Source organism: Macrotis lagotis, chromosome 1, assembly GCF_037893015.1.
Source record: "Macrotis lagotis isolate mMagLag1 chromosome 1, bilby.v1.9.chrom.fasta, whole genome shotgun sequence".
In the NCBI taxonomy this organism is placed as follows: Eukaryota; Metazoa; Chordata; class Mammalia; order Peramelemorphia; family Peramelidae; genus Macrotis; species Macrotis lagotis.
In genome coordinates this window covers 371458867-371481886 of record NC_133658.1, presented here as the reverse complement: position 1 = coordinate 371481886, position 23020 = coordinate 371458867, and the positions used below count along the sequence as shown (strand labels likewise).

The 23020-nt window shown below is 35.5% G+C and overlaps 1 protein-coding gene across 1 annotated transcript in view; it reads left to right on the top strand.

Annotated features, from left to right (window-relative positions):
* ATP6V0E1 (ATPase H+ transporting V0 subunit e1) overlaps nucleotides 1-23020 on the top strand; it is a 41524-nt gene that overhangs the window by 6394 nt on the left and 12110 nt on the right. Inside the window, exon 3 of the mRNA XM_074212398.1 lies at nucleotides 22357-22486. Within this exon, the coding sequence (XP_074068499.1) occupies nucleotides 22357-22450 (94 nt within the window). The 3' untranslated portion in view covers nucleotides 22451-22486. The remainder of the gene's footprint in view (nucleotides 1-22356; nucleotides 22487-23020) is intronic.

Here is a 23020-nt window from a genome sequence, read left to right as displayed (position 1 = left end):
ATTTAATCTTGGGAGTGAGAAGGAGCTTCTAGAGTTCATTGAATAGGAGAGTGACATGGTTTAATTTGTTCTTTAGGAAAATCATTTTGAAAGCTGAGTAGAATGATAAACTAGAATGTTGAGAGACTTGAAGCAAATAAACCTATCAAAATCTATCACAGTACTCTAGGTATGAGATGATGAGTTTCATAGGAGGGAAGAGGCATAGATGGGAGATGTTGGCTATATGGAGGTGACTGACAAGAGTGATGAAATCTCAGGATGCATCTAGATTTCAAGCCTGGTTGTATGGGAGGATAGTGTTGCTCTGGATAATAATGGGATGCTTAAGAGGGAAGAGTTTAGGAGAAAGGTAGTGAGTTTAGTCTGGGACATTTTGAGTTTTAAATTGTCATCTATTAGTCATCCAGTTTGAGATGTTCAATAGGTAGTTGAAGATGTGAGACTAAAGGTCAGGAGAGAGGTTAGGATTGAATACATCCATCCAAAAAAAGAGATGAAGTGGGACAATGTGTTTAGGCAACTTTTCTTCCTTGGAGTTTCAGTGAAAGATTTATGGAACAATATTTTTAGCACTGGGAGAGTATTTTAAGGGCTTTTTGAAGGTGATCTTGGATGTGTTTTAGGCAACATTTGAAGGAATGAAGATTATTGGGAAGGGGGGCTGGTGGATTATATGGGGCAGTCTACTGACCAAGGGAAGAAATGGGATCAAGGGTAAAGACCTTGGCTAAGAGAAGGGTCACCTATTTATCAGGGACTAAAAGAAGAGAGAATGGAATGAGGGATAATAGTTATCACTGTTGAGATTTTGAGATACAGACAAAAGAAGAAACAATAACCTCACTGAGGATATCTCTTGTTTCTTGGTAAAGTATGAGACAGAGTTCTTATCTGTGTGTGGGGGGAATTTTTGGAGGTTGTTTAGGTTTGGAATGCAAAGTGTCAGAATTGGCAATGATAGAATGATAGAATAAAAGTATTATTCTTGCCAGGGATCCCAATTAGATTAAAAGATTAGATAAGCATAAATGTATAAAATACCCATTTGGCTCAGTTATGTGATATCCTTAAGCTCTGTTATGCCTCAAGTAAGTAGAAGCTGAAGAAGTATATGATTATATGTTGAGATTGAGCAAGGGCCAAGGGATTCAAGAGTAGAAGATGATGTAGAGTTGAAAAATTTAAAAAGGCAAGTCAGAGAAAGGTTCATGAGCTTGGAAAAGTACTGAAGGATGGAAGAATTAGACTCCATTAAGAATGTAGAGACTAGGCTAAAGAAGATTAGATTACAGGGAGATGTGGGAAGAGAGGAGGTTATGAACTGATAAAGGAATTTCAAAGTTTTTGATTGTTTACATGTAATACTGTGGGTAATGGGAAGATTGAATGAATGTGCAGCCTTGGTGAAGTGAAGAAGTGATTATAAAAAGTTGAGAAGAATGTGGAGTTAGAAGGTCAGATTGTTGGCATCAACTTGACAACAACAGAGTTGAGGTGAAGATGAAGAAACCTAGTAGCAAGAGGTCTAAAATGAAGGAATAGAATTCTCAGAGGGCACAGTGAATACATGTAAAGAGTTGTGGATGAAGGAAGGGTGAGGTAGGATTGGAGTGGGTTACATTTGGATTGTCCAGATTTATTATCACAGATTGGGAGAGGAAAAGAGAAATAGCATCAAATTCTGGGAGTCCTCTTGTACTCCCGTGAATTCTGAAAGGGATGGAATGCTCTTTCTAAGGGGAGATCTCAGCTCAACAGCCCCTCAGTAGGGGTTGAAGAACATAATTTATGTTTGCCAAACCTGTTTGGAGAAGCAGGTTGCTCTGGAACAGGACTGAAAAAATGAAAAAAATCTGGGAACAGTCCTCTTTCTTAGTGTTTCTACATAGCTTCTTTTTCAGAGGCTGAAATATTTATGAAGACATTTGTTCACAAATGGAGGTGAGGCAGATCCTAGTTTTGCAGTTATCCTATTGTACTTTGGATTTAGGTAGATTTTTTCATATGTTCTGTCTGGTCAGTCATTTGCTCACTTATGTTAGTGCTCTTTTTAAGTTCTTGCACATTTATTTCTAAACAAATTTTGTCTAAGTAGGAACCATGGGATTTAGTTTTCTGTTGGAACTTTAGGTTAAGTTCCTAGTAGAATCTACTTCACTGCATTTAGCAAACAATTTAAATCAGCCACAGAACTGTTTGTGTTTATTTGTAGATATAGACACCTTTTTTAGGGGTAGCTTAGGGAAGTTTGAGGTATGGACTAAAATAGATGGTCCTTTAGCTTTTACTCTGAGCTCTTTTTAGTTTTGAGAGCAAAAGAAGGGTAGCCACTTAGGTGAGCTGGAAAGATCACATGTGATTTGAACCTAAAGGAGTTTTGAGTTTTTAAGCTCAGCATTAGAGACAGTGTGAGCCAAAGCCAGTTGTACAGGGACTCCCCATTTCTTCATCTGTAAAATGAGGAGGTTGGACTGATGATCTGAATGAAGTCCCTTCCAACTCTGATCACGAGCCTATGAAATGACTTGCACTATGGAAAATTTAGAGAAGTTTGTTACACAATGAATTATAAAACCAGAGAGTTTCATTAATCTGGAGCGAAGTGGTCCTGCCTAAAGGCTGCATACTAGATGACCTTTTTTCTAGTTTTTTGCTTCTAAATGGAGCCTTTTTCTGATTATAATACCTTATTTCCTGCTTTGCAAATATCCACTTACTTTCCTTGCCTCTTGTTAAGGTAGGTAGTAACATCTTTTAAAAATGAAATAATTAAGAAACAGGAAATGATATAACTAAGCTTATATGGTGATCCTTGATTAGCTCTGATTCAACATTCCTTTCTTCCCCTCCCCAATCTTTAGGTACTTGGGTTAATGGATCCCTTTATTTACACTTTTTCTTTTGAGAGATAATTGGGGGAAAATGTGAAGACTAGCAGATTTAAATGAAAATTTTGTCTAATTGGGGCTTTAATTTTGGGAAACACCAAATAATGCTAGGAGAAGGAGTAATGGAATGGTAGCGAATTCGGTATCAGAGAAACTGTATTCATATCCTGCCTGGTCCCGCTACTTAATACTCCTATGATTCTGAGCAAGTCACTTAATATTTTCAGCCCTTATCGTATAAAATGAAGGGGTTGGTAAACATATTTCAGGTTCTTCCTAGCTTCAAATTCTGTAATCTCAACTGAGTACTAGATCACTTAACTTCCCAGACAGTATTCATACATGCCCTCCTGGAAAAGGATTACTAGTACCATCTTCACATAAAAAGAATAGCACATAGACTCTGCTATAAATTTAAATGTTTATTGGAGTTCATTTTTGAGGATATAAGTAATATAGTGTTTCTTTCAAAGAATAGCCGAAGCTTGATTTACTTAATTTAGTTTATGCTATCAAGCTCTGTCCTCATTTATGAAATGATCAGGTTGTATTCCCTATATGGACCCTTCCAATTCTAATTTCCTGTGATCTTTTAGTGAGAATTTACTAGAAAAATATGAGAGTCAAATTTTAAAATATGTTTTAAATCCACTTATCATCTAGGGATTAGGGATGTGGCATAGGTTAAATTTTGAAGATCAGTTTAGTTTCTGTGGTTCTTATGTCTTCATAGAGAATTTATTTGGATTAAAACACAAAATAAAGGACTATTTTGAAATGCAACATTTTTCTGTTGTCAGTAACTGGACTGTTTCAAGAAATGACAAAATCTTTCTAGCTTGTGCTAATTTGGGTTATAAACCAGGAGGGATTTAGCTTGTTTGAACACTGCAGAAATCGGGGTTTTATACAAATTCAACCTATTAATGGTTTAGAAAATCTGCATAATAACTTGTATATTTTAAGGCTTCTTTGAACTCACTAGTTTTATTCACACTTAAAAGATTGCTTTAATCCCTTGAGAATAGTTATTATGAGGTTAACTTACTTGGTCATATATTAACTTCATAAGTTTCCATTTTCCCAGTAAGAATCTGAGTTTAAGGATTAATCCATAAATGATGATCTTATATTATGAAGCTACAGTTGCTTCTTGAAAAAATATGAAATAGGTCCTCTGTTGATTGTCTTTATCTTTTTTTTATCTTGTTTGTAGGAGAGCAGGGACTAATTTTGCCCTTCCTTGTATTCCCAGCATTTAGCACAGTGCCTTGCATATATAGTAGGCACTTCATTAGTGCATGTTGTTGACTGCTTATCATTTATCTGTTGATAATTCTTATCAGGTATTCTTTTGTATAATTCATTATTAACTCCTGCTACTTACTTTGTATTTCTAAGCCATAGAAGCTCAGTCAGCTTTCATACATATCTCTGATCTCATCAGTGTAGCTATTTCTCCCAGTGATCCAGGTCATACTCCAACTATCCTACACCAAACTCGTCTACCACATCCTAAGATTTGTATAAAGAATCCACCCTGTATATTGCAGGCTAGATATTTAATACTGGTGGATCACACAAGTTGTTTACTGATTATCGCTCTTTCTTTCTTTGCTATATGATCAACTCATCTGTGGTTTTTTCCTAATCCTAATTTTTTTGATGACATGTTATGCACTTCTTCATTTATAATGTAAAGTAGCCTGATCATTCTCATCCTAGTTCTCTTTGTTGCCTTTTGAGTAACCTTTAATTTTTTGGAGGGTGTGGAATACACCCATACAACATGACCAAAAGAATAGCAATGCTTAATATTGATAGGTCTTGACTTTTAGCTTGTGATCATTCCCAAAGGCAGTCTAACTTTTTTATCTTTTCAGTTTTAGATCCCGCTCCCTGTTCATGCACAATTTCTATCAGAATATTTACTCTAAAAGATCAGTTCTATATGTTAGGTTATCTATCTAGTTGTACTTCGTAGTCTAGATAATAGCTGCCTTTCACTTATGAATAATTAATTATGAAGATAGGTGCAGCTACAGTTCCTAGGAACTGGGACTATTAAGTACTTAACACTGTGCCTACACATTAACAAATGCTATATTGAAATTGATAGAATAATTGGTTGATCTAGTCCATTACTATGGATAAGACCATTTGTGAATGTAGTTTCCTATTTTATTCCTTCTTCATTGCTAATCATCTTCATTAGCAAAAGCTCATTGACCTAAGTTGAAGTTTGTGTTGTTACATCTTTCAGGGAATCTTGAATGATTCTTTTTTTAATTTTATTTTTTCATGATTAATTTTCACATTATTATAATAATCTTGTTGTTAAAAGTAAACATAATCCCTTCTCCCCCCAAAATGATAGGGAAACCTCAAAAAAATAGGAAAAAAGTACTTAAGTCTATGTTCAGATGCCATTAGCTCTGTCTCTGGGATGGATTGCATTCTTTAACTCCATCAGACATTATGACCAAGTAGGATTTATCCCAGGAATGCAGGGTTGGTGCAATATTAAGAAAACTGTTAGTATAATTAATTATATCAATAACAAACCTATCAGAAATCATATGATTATACCAATAGATGCTGAAAAAGCATTTGACAAAATACAGTACCCATTCCTACTAAAAAAACACTAGAGGTGTAGGAATAAATGGACTGTTCTTTAGAATAATAAGCAGTATATCTGAAACCATCAACAAGCATTAAATTCAATGGGGAGAGGCTAGAGGCATTCCCATTAAGATTGGGGGTGAAACAAGGATGTCCATTATCACTACTACTATTCAATATCATATTAGAATTGGGAAGGAAGAGACAAAACTTTCATTTTTTGCAGATGACATGATGGTATACCTAGAGAATCCCAAAAAATCATCTAAAAAAACTGCTAGAAATAATTAGCAAATTTAACAAAGTTGCAGGATATAAAATAAATCTTCAACATTTCTATATATGACTAGCAAGATGCAGCAGAGCAAGCTAGAAAGAGAAAGCCCATTCAAAGTTACTTCAGACAATATAAAATACCTAGGAGTCTACCTGCCAAGGCAGACTCAGAAACTTTTTGAAAACAATTATGAAACACTTCTTACACAAATTAAATCAGATTTAAATAACTGGGCAAATATCAACTGCTCATGGATAGGCCAAGGTAATATAATAAAAATGACAATTCTACCAAAATTAAACTACTTGTTTAGTGCCCTACCAATCAAAATTCCAAAAAATTACTTTAATGAATTAGGAAAAGTTGTAAGCAAATTCATATGGAGAAATAAAAAGTCAAGAATTTCTGGGGATTCAATGAAAAAAGTGCAAAAGAAGGTGGCTTAGCCTTACCAGATCTAAAGTTATATTATAAAACATTAGTCATCAAAACTGTCTGGTATTGGCTAAGAAATAGTGGTGGATCAGTGGAATAAACTAGGTGTAATAGCAGGAAATGATTATAGTTATCTGTTGTTTGATAAACCCAAAGAGTCCAGCTATTGGAATAAAAACTCTCTTCAATAAAAACTCTTGGGGGGCAGCTAGGTGGCACAGTGGATAAAGTACCGGCCCTGGAGTCAGGAGTACCTGGGTTCAAATCTGGTCTCAGACATTAAAATAATTACCTAGCTGTGTGGCCTTGGGCAAGCCAGTTAACTCCATTTGCCTTGCAAAAACCTAAAAAATAAAATAAAAACTCAGGAAAATTGGGAGTTAGTATGGCAGAAACTTGGATTAGACCAACACCTCACATCCTATGCCAAGATACAATCAAAATGGATACAGGATTTAGACATAAAAAACAATATTATAAGCAAACTAGGAGATCAAGGAATGAATAGTTTACCTCTCGTATCTATGGAAAGGGTTTATGACCAAGGAAGAGATGGAGAATATCATTAAAAACAAACTAGACAATTTTGATTACATTAAATTAAAAAGCTTTTGCATAGACAAAACCCACTGTAACCAAGATCAAAAGAAATGTAGTAAGTTGGGACTCTATCTTTACAACTAGTATTTCTGACAAAGGACTCATTTCTAAAATATACAGAGAACTGAGTCAAATTTAAAAAAACAAGCCATTCCCCAGTTGACAAATGGTCAAAGGATATGCAAAGGCAATTTACAGATGAGATAAAAAGCGATCCATAGTCATGAAAAATTGCTCTAAATCACTACTTATTAGAGAAATGCAAATTAAAGCATCTCTGAGGTAATACCTCACACTCTCAGACTGGCCAGTATGACCAGAAAGGACAATGTTGGAAGGGATATGGTAACTTTGGGACACTAATACATTGTTAATGGATCTCTGAACTCATCCAACCTTTCTGGAGAGCAATTTGTAATTATGCCCAAAGGACAACAAGAATGGTACATACCCTTTGATCCAGCAATACTGCTACCGGGTCTTTACCCTGAAGAGATAATGAAAAAAGGGTAAAAACATCACTTGTGCAAAAATATTCATAGTATCCCTGTTTGTGGTGGCAAAGAATTGGAAATTAAGTGAATGTCCTGTTGGGGAATAATAACTGTGGTATATGTATGCCATGGAACACTATCATTCTAAAAATAAACCAGGAGGGATGGGAATTCAGGGAAGCCTGGAAGGATTTTCGTGAGCTCATACTGAGAGAGATGAACAGAACCAGAAGAACACTGAACACTCTTAATAGCAACATGGGGGTGGTGGTCAACCTTAATGGACTTTCTCGTTTCATCAGTGCAACAATCACACAATTTGGGGGTTTCCTGTGATGGAGAATACCATCTATATCCAGAGTTGATTGTGGAGTTGTGGAGTTTGAACAAAGACTATTACATTTTAATTTTTTTAAAAAAGTTATCTTTTATGTAATTTTGCTATCTTATACTTTATTTCTTCCTTAAGGCTATGATCTCTCTCATCACATTCAATTTAGATCAATGTATACCATGGAAACAATATAAAGACTAACAGACTGCCTTCTGTGGGGGGTTGGGGGGGAGAGGGGAAGCAAGATCAGGGGAAAAATAAATAAAATCTTTCTTAAAAAAAAATATGTCCATCAGAGAAGTTGCTAATCTTGAATGATTTTGATAGAGATACCTTGTGGGTGGTTTTCTTGTAGTCTAAAACAAGAAGTACAATGTTTTCTCTGCACATTTCTAGAATTGGTTGAATGTATATAAGTGACTTGCCATACAATATTGTTTGCAGAAACCTATCTGTTCCATTCTTTTACTTTAATCATGGATGCCCTCAGTGCATATGTCTTAGAAAAATTTTGTTAGATATAGGAAAGTAGGCATATATGTTAGCAATTACTGATAGCTCTTTTGGATAATATTCAGATTTTCTTTTTTGTGGACTTTTTCTATCTTTCATATAAAAATTGATTTTTCAAAATTAAGTTTCTTCTAGAACATCTCCTTTTCTTTTGTATGCTTGGTCTAGTTCTGTTTTCTGTTTTTTGTTTTCCTCATTTGACCATAACTGTTTACTCATACATAAAATTAAAAACTCTGATACTCAAATGTTTTGGTTTCATTGCCATTGATGATGAGCTACCTACAGATCTTTTCTGTTTTCAGTCTTTATTGCTCTCTGTCCATTTTTATTTGTAAGTCATTTAAAGTCATAATGTTGCTCAGTCATACTATTAAGTTTGCTTTTCCCTTCACAGTTTCTGTTTTATGAGACTGATGCTGTTTGCACCTTCTTCATGATTTTAAAAATGAATTTATATTCTAAGCAATTTTAAAAGTTTAACTGTTGTTTATTTGACTAGGAGATAAAATATTTATTTGCTGAGGCTGTTTCTAGGCTTTTTTGTCTTCTAATTGTGACAATTGATTTACAAATATCTTTAGGAGATGGTTATAGATGTTGACATTTTCTTTTATCTGTTTTCTCTTTGTCTTCATTTTCATCTTGATTAAATAGGTCAATCTCATTAACCCTTCTGATTTTAAATCTTCCACTTTGGCAGTGATTTAAAAAAAAAAATTTATTCTAGCCAGTCTGTGTTGTGGTTGTTCAGAGACAGATCATTCAGGAATGAATAGCACATCAGGAACCCAGGGTTAGCATTCTATTAAAATAAAATGAGTTTTGGTTATTTTTGATATTTGATGCCTACTATGTCCTTTGTTTACTGACATACAGAATTATTCATGTTGTATATGAGACTTCTTCATAATCTTTGTTTTACCTATGCCCATTTTTAATTGAAATTAAAAAAGATTAAAGTAAATTTTATTTAAAATAAAGATATTTATTATTATTATTTTATATATTTATGTATTATTTTATATATTATTATACTTTTATATATTATGTATATTGTATTATATATTTTATATTATTATTATTATCTCATCAAGATCTTTATAGACTTTCTCAGTCTCTTTATCCTCTACAACAGATGTTGCTATAAATGCTAAAAATTACTTTTCATGGTGATATTTTTACAAATGCTTATCATGAAAATATACTTCCCTCCTTTTCTTGGAGATGTTGCGGACTTGAGTATAAAATATTGCATAAGCTAATAGGTGTAGCTGATATGTCATTAGTTTTGCTAGCAAATTTTTAATGTGTTTTGACAAGAAATCTTGATAGGTAAAGGATTGGAGAGGAGTACATTTAGAAATGAATGTAGTATAAAAAACAAAGCATCAATAAAATTTGTTTTAAAATGCTTCTTTTGGTCACTCTAGTCTTAGATGATCAAATATCCCATTAAATAATGTTTCTTGTTGCCTCTGGATGCAGAATAAATCCCAAACTGCCCATTCTTCCTTTATTTACTTCTCTAAGAAGAACCATAAGAAATCCTTTGCTTCATAGGGAAGATGACTTTTTGAATCAGTTAAATTCCTTAAGTAGTACACTAAGTCAGTTACTTTACAAGACTTCCAAGTTTAAAATACCAATAGTAAAGTTAATGCTTATGAATAGTTTAAAAACTAATTTTTAATGCCCTCCACCCTCTTTTCTGCTGCCTCGTTGCAGAAATTGTAGAGGCAATATGACCCTGATGATCATTACATATTTTTCTAAGTTTCATGTGTTGCTCTACTCAGCTTTTTGATAATGAGCATATTCTTATTTAACAAAGTTAGTTCTCAGAAATCAGATGTTCCTTGAAGTTGTACTTAAAAGGGCTTTTCAGCTGGTAGACCTTGTGCTTGTGCTGATATAGAAGAGCTTGTGCTCTCTTAGATTAGATTTCAAGGACCCCCTGAGGGTAAACTCAGCCTAAAACTAGTAAGCACTGGTTTCCAGGATCTAGGTTTGAGATTGTTGCTCTGTGTGTCTGAATGTAAATGTGAAAATGTGTCTGGAATGGCAAATCAGCTTTGTAAGGAGTCATTTGCCCTGAGCAAATTACTTGTACCTAACACTTTGTAAACAAATCTGGATTTAAAAAAAATTGACCTATTTTCCATTTCCATTAGAAATATGTCAGTCCAGCAGCATTTTCAGTGCTTACAAACTTTGTGCTAATCACTGGAATACCAAAAAAAAGGCAAAAATACAAAGATAAGGACTCAAGGAACTTTATGCCTATCTTGTGGAGGACCACATTCAAAATAGTAGACTGGAAAGAAGGTAACCTTAGAACTGAAGACTCAGGTGAATATGAGGATCAAGAAGGTTTCTTGCCAAAGTAACATTTAAACTGGAAGGAAGGCTAGAATGACAAGAGGTGGAGAGTATTCAGGTATTGAAGATAACCAGTGCTGCAAAGTCATGGGGATGGAATATCACGTGCAAAGAACAAGTAAGTAGGATGATACTAATACTCTGGATTGTAGAATACATGGAAAAGAGTATACTTAAAGAAGACTAGAAAGATAGAAAGTGGTCAGTTTGAGAAGAGCCAAGCACAGGACTTTATATTTGATTCTGGAGGTACTATAAAGCCACTGGCATTTGTTGAGCATGAAGGTGACATTTTAGGAAATCACTTTGTTGTCACTACCATCTTTCTCTATTCACCTTCTGTCCTCATTATAATTTTTACCCATCTCTTGTCTATCTATTGAATTCCAAAAAAGTGAGTAGCAACAGAAGTAGCAATTAGAAGACTTGTAATAACCCAGATGAGAGGGGAAAAGGACCTGAATTAGGGTGTAGTTATATGAATAGAAAGGAATTATACATGAAGAAAAAACAAGATTTGGCAAATGATTGAGTATGTGGGGTGAGTAAGAATGAGACATCTTGTGGGAAACCAAGGTCACAACCTGAGAAATGGAGTAAGTAGTATTTGTTGGTGCCCTTAACAGAAAAGTTTCGAAAAGAAGAGGAGAGTGGGGGGGGGTGATTAGTTCCATTTTGGATATGTTGAATGTGAGATCCTATGGGACATCCAGTTCAAAATGTTCACTAAGTACTTGGAAATAATTAAGTTTGTTTTTTTCTAATAGGGCTTTATTGTGGTGAAAAATGCCATCCCCATACAGAAAAAAAGCTATGGAGTCTTGAATGTAGACCAAAGCATACTAGTTTCACTTTTTTAAAAACAGTTTTTTATGGTTTTTTTCCTTTCTCATGATTCTCCCCCCCCACTTTGTTCTTATTTTTTGTTCACAATATGACTGATGTGGAAATATGTTCATTATGATTGTACATGTTTAATTTATATCAGATTATTTGCTATCATAGGGAGGGAGGGAGGGAAAGGAAAGGTAGAAAAATGGTAGAACTCCTAATCTAACAAAGTGAGTGTTGAAAACTATTTTTTACCTGTAATTGGAAAAAATTTTAAATAAAAAAAGAAAATTGGGATCTAGTTAATTTTTTTGTTCTTTTTGTTTCTCACAGGCAGTAGAAGGAATTTGGAATTTTATAATCTAAAACATTGCGTAATGCAAACTTGTTTTTAGAATGACCCTTGCTTCTAGTTCACTTGATAGCCAAGCAGTGGGGTGGATTATAGGAGGAATGTTGTAGTTGCTTTAGATAGTTTAAAAGACAGATCTTCAACTTATACACACCTGAGAGTGAAAGAGAGAAAAAGTATCTCTCTGTGTGTGTGTGTGTGTGTGTGTGTGTGTGTGTGTGTGTGTGTGTGTGTACACGAAGACACTTGCTTTCTAAATAATTTTCCAAGACCTTTATTTTTCTATGCCTCCCAGTGCCTACTATAGAACATTGCAATAATGGTGTTTAATAATGCTAAATAAATATATGATCCGAACTTTGGATTACATTAACAATATTTTCTAAGAATCAGATTTAATATTTAACAGGTAAATGCCATATATTTCCAAAAGTCAAGAATGTTACTGGAAAGATTTCAAGAATAAGACACCTCCAAAAACAGAATGAACAAAAGTATTTATGATTGGAAAGGGATGTGAGAAGCACAGGTTAATAAGGTCTTAAAACAAGTGATTCACTTTGGCTGGAGTAGAGGGGCAATGTAGACAAGTACATCTAAAGGAAATAGTAGAAAAATAATGGAAAAGTAGCTTGGATTTTATTTAGTAGGCAATGGCTGGTGAGCAAAGGGAGTAATGTCACTGAGGTGCTTTTTGGAAAGTTATTGTGGCAGTGGAAGGTTATTTTGGAAGGTTATTGTGGCAGTAGTAGATTGTAGAGAAAAATAGGCTGGTGAGATTGATTGGGAATCTGCCAAAATAGTCTAGATCAATACCCCCAACTAAGAAAAAAATGGACTATATGCCCTTGATATGTGTGTGTATTTATAAACTATACATACATGTATTACTGTATAATAATTATGTACTTTATAAAAATTTACACATTTAAAATTTTTAAAGGATGATATAATATGAAATGTTTCATCCTAGGGGTAAAACTAGAGAGCCACTGGAGTTTATTGCATAGGGAAATAACATGGTTAGGTTCATACTAATCATTTTGACAGTTATGTGTAGGATAAATTGGAAGGTAGAACGGTTTAAGGTACAGGAAAATGAAGAAGCTATTTATTACAAGTAATTCAGGAAATGCACATAAGGACTTCAACCAGGGTTGTAACTGGGAGTAGGAAAAAACAGGCCAAGTAAAAAATGAGGTGGTAGAAAGAATTTAATTTGACCATTGATTTGATATGTTGAGTGAGGGAGAGAAAGAGTCAAGGGAATGAGGAGTTAAATTTGAAACTGTGGTAGGAATTAGAACATTTTTAAGAGGTGGTGATTTGAGGGGAAAATGTAATGGAAGCTGCTATCTAGTATATACCATCAGTCCTGCTTATCCTTATCCAACTCACTGTTCTTTTCAAAACTGATAGAGGAAATAACTTGTCACTGACCCCTTGAGAGCAAATACAGATCCTTAGAAGGTCCTATGCTCTAACCCCAGGATGGTCTCTGGAGATCAAGGAGTGAGTATGCATTGGGAGAAGAGATAGGTGTGACAGATTTTCCCAATGAAATCTTAAAGAAAATCTTCACTAGTACTGGGGCAGGGAACAGGTAATGGGTAATAATTCCTTAAGGGGCTTACACCTCCCTGAGAAAGGATGGAAGTTGAGAGCAAGGGTAGACATAGTTGTTTTCGAGTCAAATCTCAATTATCCTACCCATTTTACAACTTTCTAATTATTTTAATATACCTCTTAGAGTCAGGCTTTAGCCTCTCTGGTTCCAACTTTAGAGACCACTTGTTTTAGGTGGTAATGACGTTTTGTCCTTCATTCTCAAAGAAGACCATGAAAATGATGTTATGACAAGCAAGTGAATTGGATTTGAGTGGGAGTGCTATGCTAAGTCACTAACCTCACTTTCTCCTCCAGAACCATCTGGATTAAGTAGCCAGGCATGAATCAAGGCAACTTTAGATGGCCCCTGGATATGAGGCAGTCAGGGTTAAGTGACTTGTCTAAAATCATACAGTCAGTAAATGTCATGTGTCTGAGGTCAGATTTGAACTCATGTCCTCTTGACTCCAGGTCTGGTATGCTATTGCACCACCTAGCTGCCCCACAGATTGGAGTAAAGATTGGAATAGAACAGAATAAAGTAAAGGGAAATTTTGTTTTCAAGACTTAGCAACTGATATGATAAGCGCAATTAAGAAAAAGGAAGGAGTGGATAGAGCACTGGCCCTGGAGTCAGGAGGACCTGGGTTCAAATCCAGCCTCAGACACTTAATAATTACCTAGTTGTGTGGCCCTGGGGCAAGCCACTTAACCCCATTGCCTTGCAAAAACCTTTAAAAAAAAGAAAGAAAAGGGAAGAAGTTAAAGATGACTACATTGTTTGGCATCAGTCCCCTTTTCTTTTCTCATAGGGTGACCACTTTAGTTTAGGCCCTCAACACTTCCAGTATACATTATTACAATAGCCTCCAAATTGGTCTCCCTGCTTCCAATCTCTCCCCTCTTCAATCTGTGTTCTGTATAGCTGCCCATATCTCCTTTAAGCACTGGTCATGTCACTCCCCAACTTTTAATCTTCTGTGGTTCCCATGTTGCCTCTAGGAAAAAAATAACAACTCTCCAGCTTCAGTATGTAAAACCATCACATTCTGGTTCTAGCTCACTTTTCCAGATTAATGTCACATACCTCCCTCCCTTTTACCCACTTTATATATATATATATATATATGTTTCCTAAACATGACATTACCTCCCACCTCTGTACCTTTGTATGGCTTCTTTCACTAGCCTATCATTCACTCCCTCTTCACCTCACTGCCCTATATATGTACATACATATGATATATATGTGTGGGTGTGTGCCCACATCATAGATACATAGTAACTTTGATGTAGAAGGCACTAGCAACTCAGGGGCAGCAAAAGCTTCCTGCAGATGATGGCACTGGCACAAGAATTCCAAGAGCCAGAACTATTGAGGGAAAATATTTTAGGCATAAGGACAGCCACTACAAAGGCATGGCGACAGATGTCACTTGTGAGGCATAGCACAATATGATGGGACTACAGAATACATGGAGGGAAGTAATCATGAAGGTAGAAAGTGGGGTTAGGTTGTAAAGAACTTTCAGGATCAACCCATTTGTTTTTTTTTAGTTTTAAAACCAACAGAGAACCACTGGAATTCACTGGGTAGGAGAGTGATTTGACAAGTGTAGTGTTTAAAAGAAAATCATTTTGCCTATGTGGGATTCAGAGAGGGAAAGAGTTGTCTTTGACTTTATGGACTTAGGAGCAAATACTTAATGTTTTTCGTTTTTCTGTCAAGTAAAATAAAACCCATTCTGTATTTCGGTGAATTGTTAGCTTAAGTGTTGAAGGGGAGCTGAGACCCTTATATTATAGTTGTTGTCTTTGGTTCTCAAAGGGGACCATGACATTAGAGAAATAAAGCTTTGACATGCAGTGAATTGGATTTAAATGACAGAGGGTTGTGCAGAGTTAAAGGTATGGATCAGAATGACTAGAGATAACCCTGAACAAAGTGGCAGACCATGATCTTTTGAACCAAGCTCACTTTGATTGAGGTGTGGGAGAGGAAAACCCACAGGGTTTTTTTTTTTACAAAACCATTGGTTTTTACATTTATTCTTAGTCAATCAGGACCCAAAGGATGATTTAGTGGGGCTTGACCTTGCACCTATCGTTGACCTGTCTTTGATTTAAGGCTTGCAATTCCCAAGATATCTCAGGTGATACCCCGACCTTCACCCCAATTCTGGTCAGTTCCCAGATCCCATGGCAAATGAAAGAGAGTGGAAAAAGAGGCAGAGAAAGGCCTCTTTAACCTAGTCCAAAAAAAAAATAATCTGGGAAAAGACCTTCTGAAAAAAGGATAATATATATATATATAGGATAATATAAGATATAAACTGAATATTTTCATGAAGTTGATTTTCAGTTTATATCTTATATTATTTTCCATATTTGATGAACTGCATGTATTCCTTCATAGAAAAATGACACTGATAATACTCATATGCTCAATTAACAGAGCAGGTAGAAGGAGCTTTTATAGATGAAGCACAGGAGAAAGCTGAATTTGAAAATAAAATATGGTGTAAAAATGGAGTCAATAGAAAAAAGGTAAGTGTAATGGGAGAAAGAAAAAGGAGAGGGGGAAATAGGCCAAGATATTTCATATAATAAGATTTTTATTACAATGAGCTATTGCAATGATATGGAAGGGGGGAGGCAAGGGGGAATAAGGGAACCTTTGCTCTCATCAGAGGTGGCTAGGAGAGGAAACAGCAAATATACTCAATGGGGTATAGGCATCTGGAGTAAGAAGGAGGGGGGGACAGGGGGAAGGGGTGGGGATGTGAATGAAGGAGGAGAAGATGGACCATGGGGGCGTGTTCAGATACAACGCATTTTCTTTTTTAAGTCTTGCAAGGGGCTGGGATTGGATGGCTTGTCCAGGACCATAGGGCCAGGTGGATGCTGGCCCTAAGGGGTGGTATGGGGGCTCGGGGCCTCTTGGCCCCAGGGCCAGGGAACTGTCTGTTGTGCCACTCAGCTACCCTGCAGCAGAGTCAGTGAAAGGAGAGAGAAAATATAGTACACGGTAGTGGAGAAATAAGAAAGGAGGGAGTTGCAATCAGCAATGGCAAAGGTGGAAAAATATGGAAATAACTTTTGTGATGGACTTATAAAGAATGTGATCCACTCGTGACAGAGTTGATGGTGTTGGAACACAGACTGAAGCAAATTTTTTTATTATTATTTTGGGGGGTGCAGGGCAAATGGGGCTGGATCTCCTGCCTGAGGCTGCATAGCAGGGTGATAGTTGGGTATCTGAGGCCCGATTTGACCCGGGTGCTCCTGGCTTAAGGGCCAGTGCTCTGTCTGCCACTCAGCCATCCCTACTATTATTAATATTTTATTTTATTTTTAGGTCTTTTTTTTTTCTTTTTTTTTGGTTTATGCAGGGCAGTGGAGTTGGTGTGGCTTGCATGTCACACAGCTGGGTGATTGTTGGATGTATGGGTCTAGATATGGGCTTGGGTGCTCCTGGCTCCATGGCTGGTGCTCTGTCTACTGCACTACCTAGCCATACCCACAATTATTACTATTATTTTTTTATTTTAATTTTTTCCTCTCCCCCTTTAATTTATCGCTCAAGTGAGTATATTTTTTGGGGGGAGAAGATATTTTGTTTACTCTTAAACAAGAATATTTTATTGTATAAAAAAATTGTACAAAATGATAACTAAATATTAAATTTTAAATAATTAAAAGAAAAAACTCACTTGCCATACCAAACTATAAATTACATTTGTTTCCCCAGAGAGTTAGATATTTTTTAAAAACCTCCAAATTATTAAAAAACTGTTTGAAACTACATTCTGGATTTAATTCTAAGATGAGCTTGCCTCTTTAAACATCCTGCAGTTTGAAAGGGAATTGCATTGAGTATCTCTTTTTAGGTTTTTGCAAGGCAAATTGAGGTTAAGTGGCTTGCCCAAGGCCACACTGCATATCTCTTTTTTTTTTTAGGTTTTTTTGGTAAGGCTTTATCCACTATGCTACCTAGCGGCCCCACTGCATATCTCTTGAATCAAGCATTCCTACCCTGAGGAGAGGGCTAGACTAAAACTAGTTCTCTGCTTTTGAGCCTTCCTCTATGCAAAGATTTGGGGCATTATCTTGCCAGGGCTCCCTCTTCCCTTGTGTTCTACTTTATATTTTATAGTCCAATGGGAGAGGTAAGATAGAAGTACAAATAATTATTTTTTTAAAAATCAGCTTAAGAGAATAACAAAAATGCCAAGAGAATTTTTGCCTAACAATGGATTAGGCAGGGCTTTATTGTATATGTGATAGCAGTTGATGAAACTTTGCAGTTAATAGAGATGCATATAATTTTATTGACTTACAAAATCATGATACTTTTGAGTATTTACTCTCTGCACATTCAGAAGATTCCTTTTTTCCTTTCCTGAACAGCCTCTCATATAACATTCCTTTGTTTAGTTGATGTTGTCACATGTTAGTTTGCAAAGGTATCTGGACAGTAGAAAGAGCTGTACATCATGTAAAAATGGGTTATCATAGTGAACCTAAAAATATAGGATTTAGAGCCAGAAGAGGTTCTGGAGATCATTTATTCCCAACACTTTTAATTTATAAGTGGGAAAGTTTTGGCCCAGAGAAGTAAACTGAACTTCCCCTACAGAAGTAGGGGTTAAAGCCATGACTACCTGACTCCAAATTGTGTTTGTTCAATTACATAGTAATTTCACACAATTAGTTCTTTGTAATATAGTTCACAGATCAGAGATCTGTGGTGAATCTGTAGTGGTATGTAGGTCATCTTTCACAGGATCAAAAGATAAGAATGTTGGAGGATTTTGAAAAGAGTAAGTAAGTGACAACCTGAATTAGTTTGCTTTAAAGTTCTGCCTTAACTTGAATACATTTTTAGTATCTTTTATGAAAAAGCTCACCATCCTGGGAATCTTTTCTCTAGTGAGATAGTGGAAGAACTTTGATGTTCTCCCACTCTAAAGATGTCACCACTGCTTAGGTCAAGACTGAAGGAAAGACTAACTCTATTCTAAGGACATTGGACCTGGACTTACTTTTCTAGTTAGTGTACAAGAAATTTTTAACTAAATGTAGTATTTAGAATTGTGCCCATTTTTCTTTCCTGTATTCCCACTTTGGAAACTAGGAGAAGAGAATGAAGGAAGATGAGGAAGAAAGTAAAAATGTTCACATGAAACAGCATAGTATTTCAGGTAGGTTTTCTCTGTGAAGGAAAATGTTAAGGACCTTTTTGACTATAAGAAGTTTTTTTATGATTATTCTTGAGTCCAGGTCAAGTTCTTTTGACTCCAGGGCTATCTTGATAGTTGAAATAAGCTCAGATACTCAGTAACTGGGCTGAAGTTCAGATTATAGAGACATGTGGAATGATTTGGCCAGATGTTAAGGGTACATTTGGTTCTTTTCGTAAACATGAAGTAATAGACTTGCTACTGGAATATGATCTCTCTTCGTCCACCCACTTCCATCAGTTAAAAGTGGAATTTTTTTCTTTCAGTTCTTCTGCGTGTTTATCAGCTTCAAAGTGAAATTTTGAGTCAGGCTCAAATCAGAGGATAGACAGAGAGCTCAGCTGGCTGGAAATTTGCCTGGGAAGTTTCTTGAGGGATTTACTTGAATTTTTTTCAAGTAAGTATTTTAGCTTAGAAAAGAAATTTTTTTTTAAAGTATGTAAGTAGTGGCTTTTGTCTTTCAACAGGGACCAAGAAATCAATAGAACGTCTTTTATTAGAGGCATTAATAGTTCAGTGGAAAGAACCTAGGACTTAAGAGGCAGAGAGCATCTTGGTTTGAATCCCAATACTGCCATTTCTTATTTTCATGGTATTAGACAAGTCTTTTAACCTTTCTGTTCTTCAGTTTCTTCTGTAGCACAGTGAGAATTAGACTAGACAACTGACCTCTGAGGTCCCTGTCAGCTCTAAGTCTTTGATCTTGTATTTTGGATATTGACAGATATTTAACCCCTATTTTAAACTGGTGAATATATACAGCTGGTTTTATTTTGCCATTCTCCTATGGCAAACTGGATCTTCTCAACTTGTCTAATATGTTATTAGAATGAATAGAACTGAAATCTTTTTAGTACTCATTCCTGCTTGGGGGGAGGGGGAGCAGGGGTTGATGTCAGTCTAATAAATACTTGCTTTAATATTTCTAAAGAGGATCTTTCTCTCCATATGCTAAACATTATTTCAACTGAAAGTAGATGCAGCCATTTTAGAGTCACTGCATGCACTGCCTGCTGTGGTTGGGGAATCCCTGGTTTGTGTGGAATTTTCCATGCCTCTTAGCTCTGCAACTTGCTACTGATCGCTTAAGTAAAAAGCTTTTTCAAATAGACAAGCACCTCTCCTCTGTTTCTCTCTTAGCATTTCGAGTATTCAATAGATGCTAAAATTTTAGTTACATAACTGAGATGTTTTGTTTGTATGATATGTCAATCAGGAGACCATATCTATCTCATTTAAATAAACTATTGTTTTAAAAAAAATGAGTCAGCATACGATAGCTATTTTGGTATGATTTCTCCAGGTGCTTTATTTCCTGACACAAAAAAACCTTATTCTTTGTATGTGTATTTGGGGGTGTGATGAGATGGGGGTGGAGTTGTTTTATTTAGTTTTTTCTGTCTCTGTACACCAGTTTTTGATATATCAGATAGATTTAGATTCTTCAGCAGGATTTTGTATTTTTATATTGCTACTACAATACCATCATCAGAAAGGTTATTATGAAAATAATAGCTAGCATTTATTTTAGTACTTCTTAAAACACTATATACATCATCCCATTTGTCCAAAATGATATAGCAAATGGCAATAAAAGAATACAGACCAAACACATCCTTTTGGAATTTGTTCTTGTGTAGAAAATTTTCCCCTTCTTCAGGAATTGAATGTTATATACCAATTTAGAAGAAATCAGCACAGTTATTTCATATACCTGGTTTCTACCTGAGTTGTTGGGTTTTTGTTTTTTCTTTTAGCAAAATTTTGGAAATGGAAAGGAAAAAAGAACTATGACATATTACTCAGGATAGATGTCTTTATGATAAAGGAAAAGACAAGGCAGAACCTTGTATCTTTTGTTTTGCTTCCATTTTCTCACTAAAGGATTAATATTTGGATTAGAAAAGACAGAACAAGAATGACTTGAGTTAAAATTAAGTAAAGTTGGAGATAAGACTGCACTAATTATGCTTAATAAGTCCTGTGTCACAAGGCCCATAGGATTTACTTACTGTGGTGTGCTGAAAAAAATTAGTAGTCGTGATTTCTTTGCCACTGTAAATTGGGTCTTTGAAGAATGAAAAATGGACTACAGCTAAAAGGAATGTTACCTAGATTATCCAGAAAGAGAGAGGTGAATCACATCTAAAACTATTGTCAGTAGTCCGGACTTCAATTCCTGGCAAAATTTAACCTCCGTTATTATAAGGATATTTTGTGAACAACAGAAAAACAAGGCAGTGATCTCTTGAACCCAAGAAGATCTTCAAGCACATATCATGCCAGAATTGAATTCCCTCTTTTAAGACTGGCCAGTTGAATATTGTTATGGATTAACCAGAGCATCTGACAAGGTTTCTTTCTATCCTGTGGACAAGACAAATATGCCAAGTAGATAATATTGATCTTGTATTTTGATTGGAAAATTAGAAGTTTATTGAATGACAGGAACCAGAGAGTTAATGAATGAGGTTAAAAACAAAGCAAAAATTCTAATGGAATGCTTCTGTTCTTAAGATGGAATCTATTCTTGACTGTTAGAATTACTGTCAGTGACTTTGATAAAGACTTGACCTGCTGATGCAATTGTCAGGTGACACAAAAGTGGCAGGGATCATTTAGATGCTAATAAACTTTAACATAGTCAGGATCTAAAACATTTTTAGCTGACTAAAACATTGAACAAAATAAAATGAAATTTAATAAGAATAAATGTGGGGGCAGCTAGGTGGCACAGTGGAGAAAGCATGGGCCCTGGAGTCAGGAAGATCTGAGTTCAAATCCAGCCTCAGACACTTAATAATTACCAAGTTGTATGGCCTTGGTCAAGTCACCTAATTCCATTGCCTTGCAAAAAAAACAGGGAAAAAAGCAACAAAAAAAGAATAATAGGTTTGTGAAATTGGTTTTTTTTAAGTATAAGATAAGTGAAGGTTTCTTACCTAAAAGAGATAAGGGGTTTTTGATGAACTACAAATCCAATAGTATTGGAATGATAGCCAACAAGCAAATGGACTCATTGGCTGCATTAGAACCTTGGTTTCCAAAACAAACGGGGTTATTTTTCTGCAGTCTTCAATCCTGGTTGGTTTGCATCTGGAGAATTAGATTTTTCATTCACCACATTTTTGGAAGGACATTGATAGACTGGAAAACATCTAGAGAAATATAATCAGGTAAAGAGCAACTGAAGAACTCAATCCATTTCATCTGCATTAGACTTCAGGGAGTCCACAATATTCATGGAAGACTTAAAAGATTTTTAGAGAAGGAAAAGAGGAAAAAGTTGAGACACTTGCTCTTTATTTATCTATTTATTTATTTATTTTAGGTTTTTTGCAAGGCAAATGGGGTTAAGTGGCTTACCCAAGGCCACACAGCTAGGTAATTATTAAGTGTCTGAGACTGGATTTGAACCCAGGTACTCCTGACTCCAAGGCCGGTGCTTTGACATTTGCTCTTAAACGAAGAAGAATTATATGAAATTAACTAGTACCAAAAATCCTTAACAGGGCAGGGGAAAAAAAATCCTTTGTACCATAATTAGAATATATGCTCTTTAAGTGTAGTACCCTGGGTAAAGTCTGACTTGAAGGCTATTAATAATTTGTCAGAAAAATGGTTTATTTTTGCCCTTACCAAGGTATTAAGAAATATGTGTTATCATATCTTTTACCTTCAAGTGGTCATAGTTCTAATATAATTTAAATTTTCCCCCTTCTTTCCCCACAAACTTTCCTATCCACCCCTTACCCACCCCCCATTTTGCAGTTGGCTGATTGCTATTCTGGCCCAGCTCAACCCTCTCTTTGGACCAGAGTTACACAATGAAACCATCTGGTATCTCAAGCATCACTGGCCTTAAGGAAGAGGATGGTCTATGAAATTCTCCATCATCTATGTAAGTATAAATGGGGCCTTTTACATGAGTGTTGCTGGGTCTATGATTAGAGACAGATTTTAAAGACCATTTGAATGTACAAACATGCCCCAACTTAACCCTGATCTGGATTAAATAAACAGATTTGGAGGTGAATGACAATAGAATTTCCTTTAATATCAGCTAATTTACAAAAAATAAATTGATATTCAGTATAACTTCCTCATTAGTTTATCTGGATATGCTTTGGGCACTCACTACATTAATGAATGCAATTAAATTCAACTTGCTACAGTTCAGTAATATTCAAATAGGGACTGTTCATTATCATGTAAGGGAACTTTTTTGTCATTGTTAAGAAAGTAAACTACATTATTTAGAAAGTATGTAGAGTTTAGGGACATTACAGAAAATGCTAAAGACTTTAATGAGGCTTTATCTAAAGGTTCTTTGAAGTTCATTCTGCACTGGGATCTTCTTTGAAATTATTTTGGCATTTGAGAAGGAAGAACCTGTGGAACATAATACATATCCTTACACACATATACACATAAT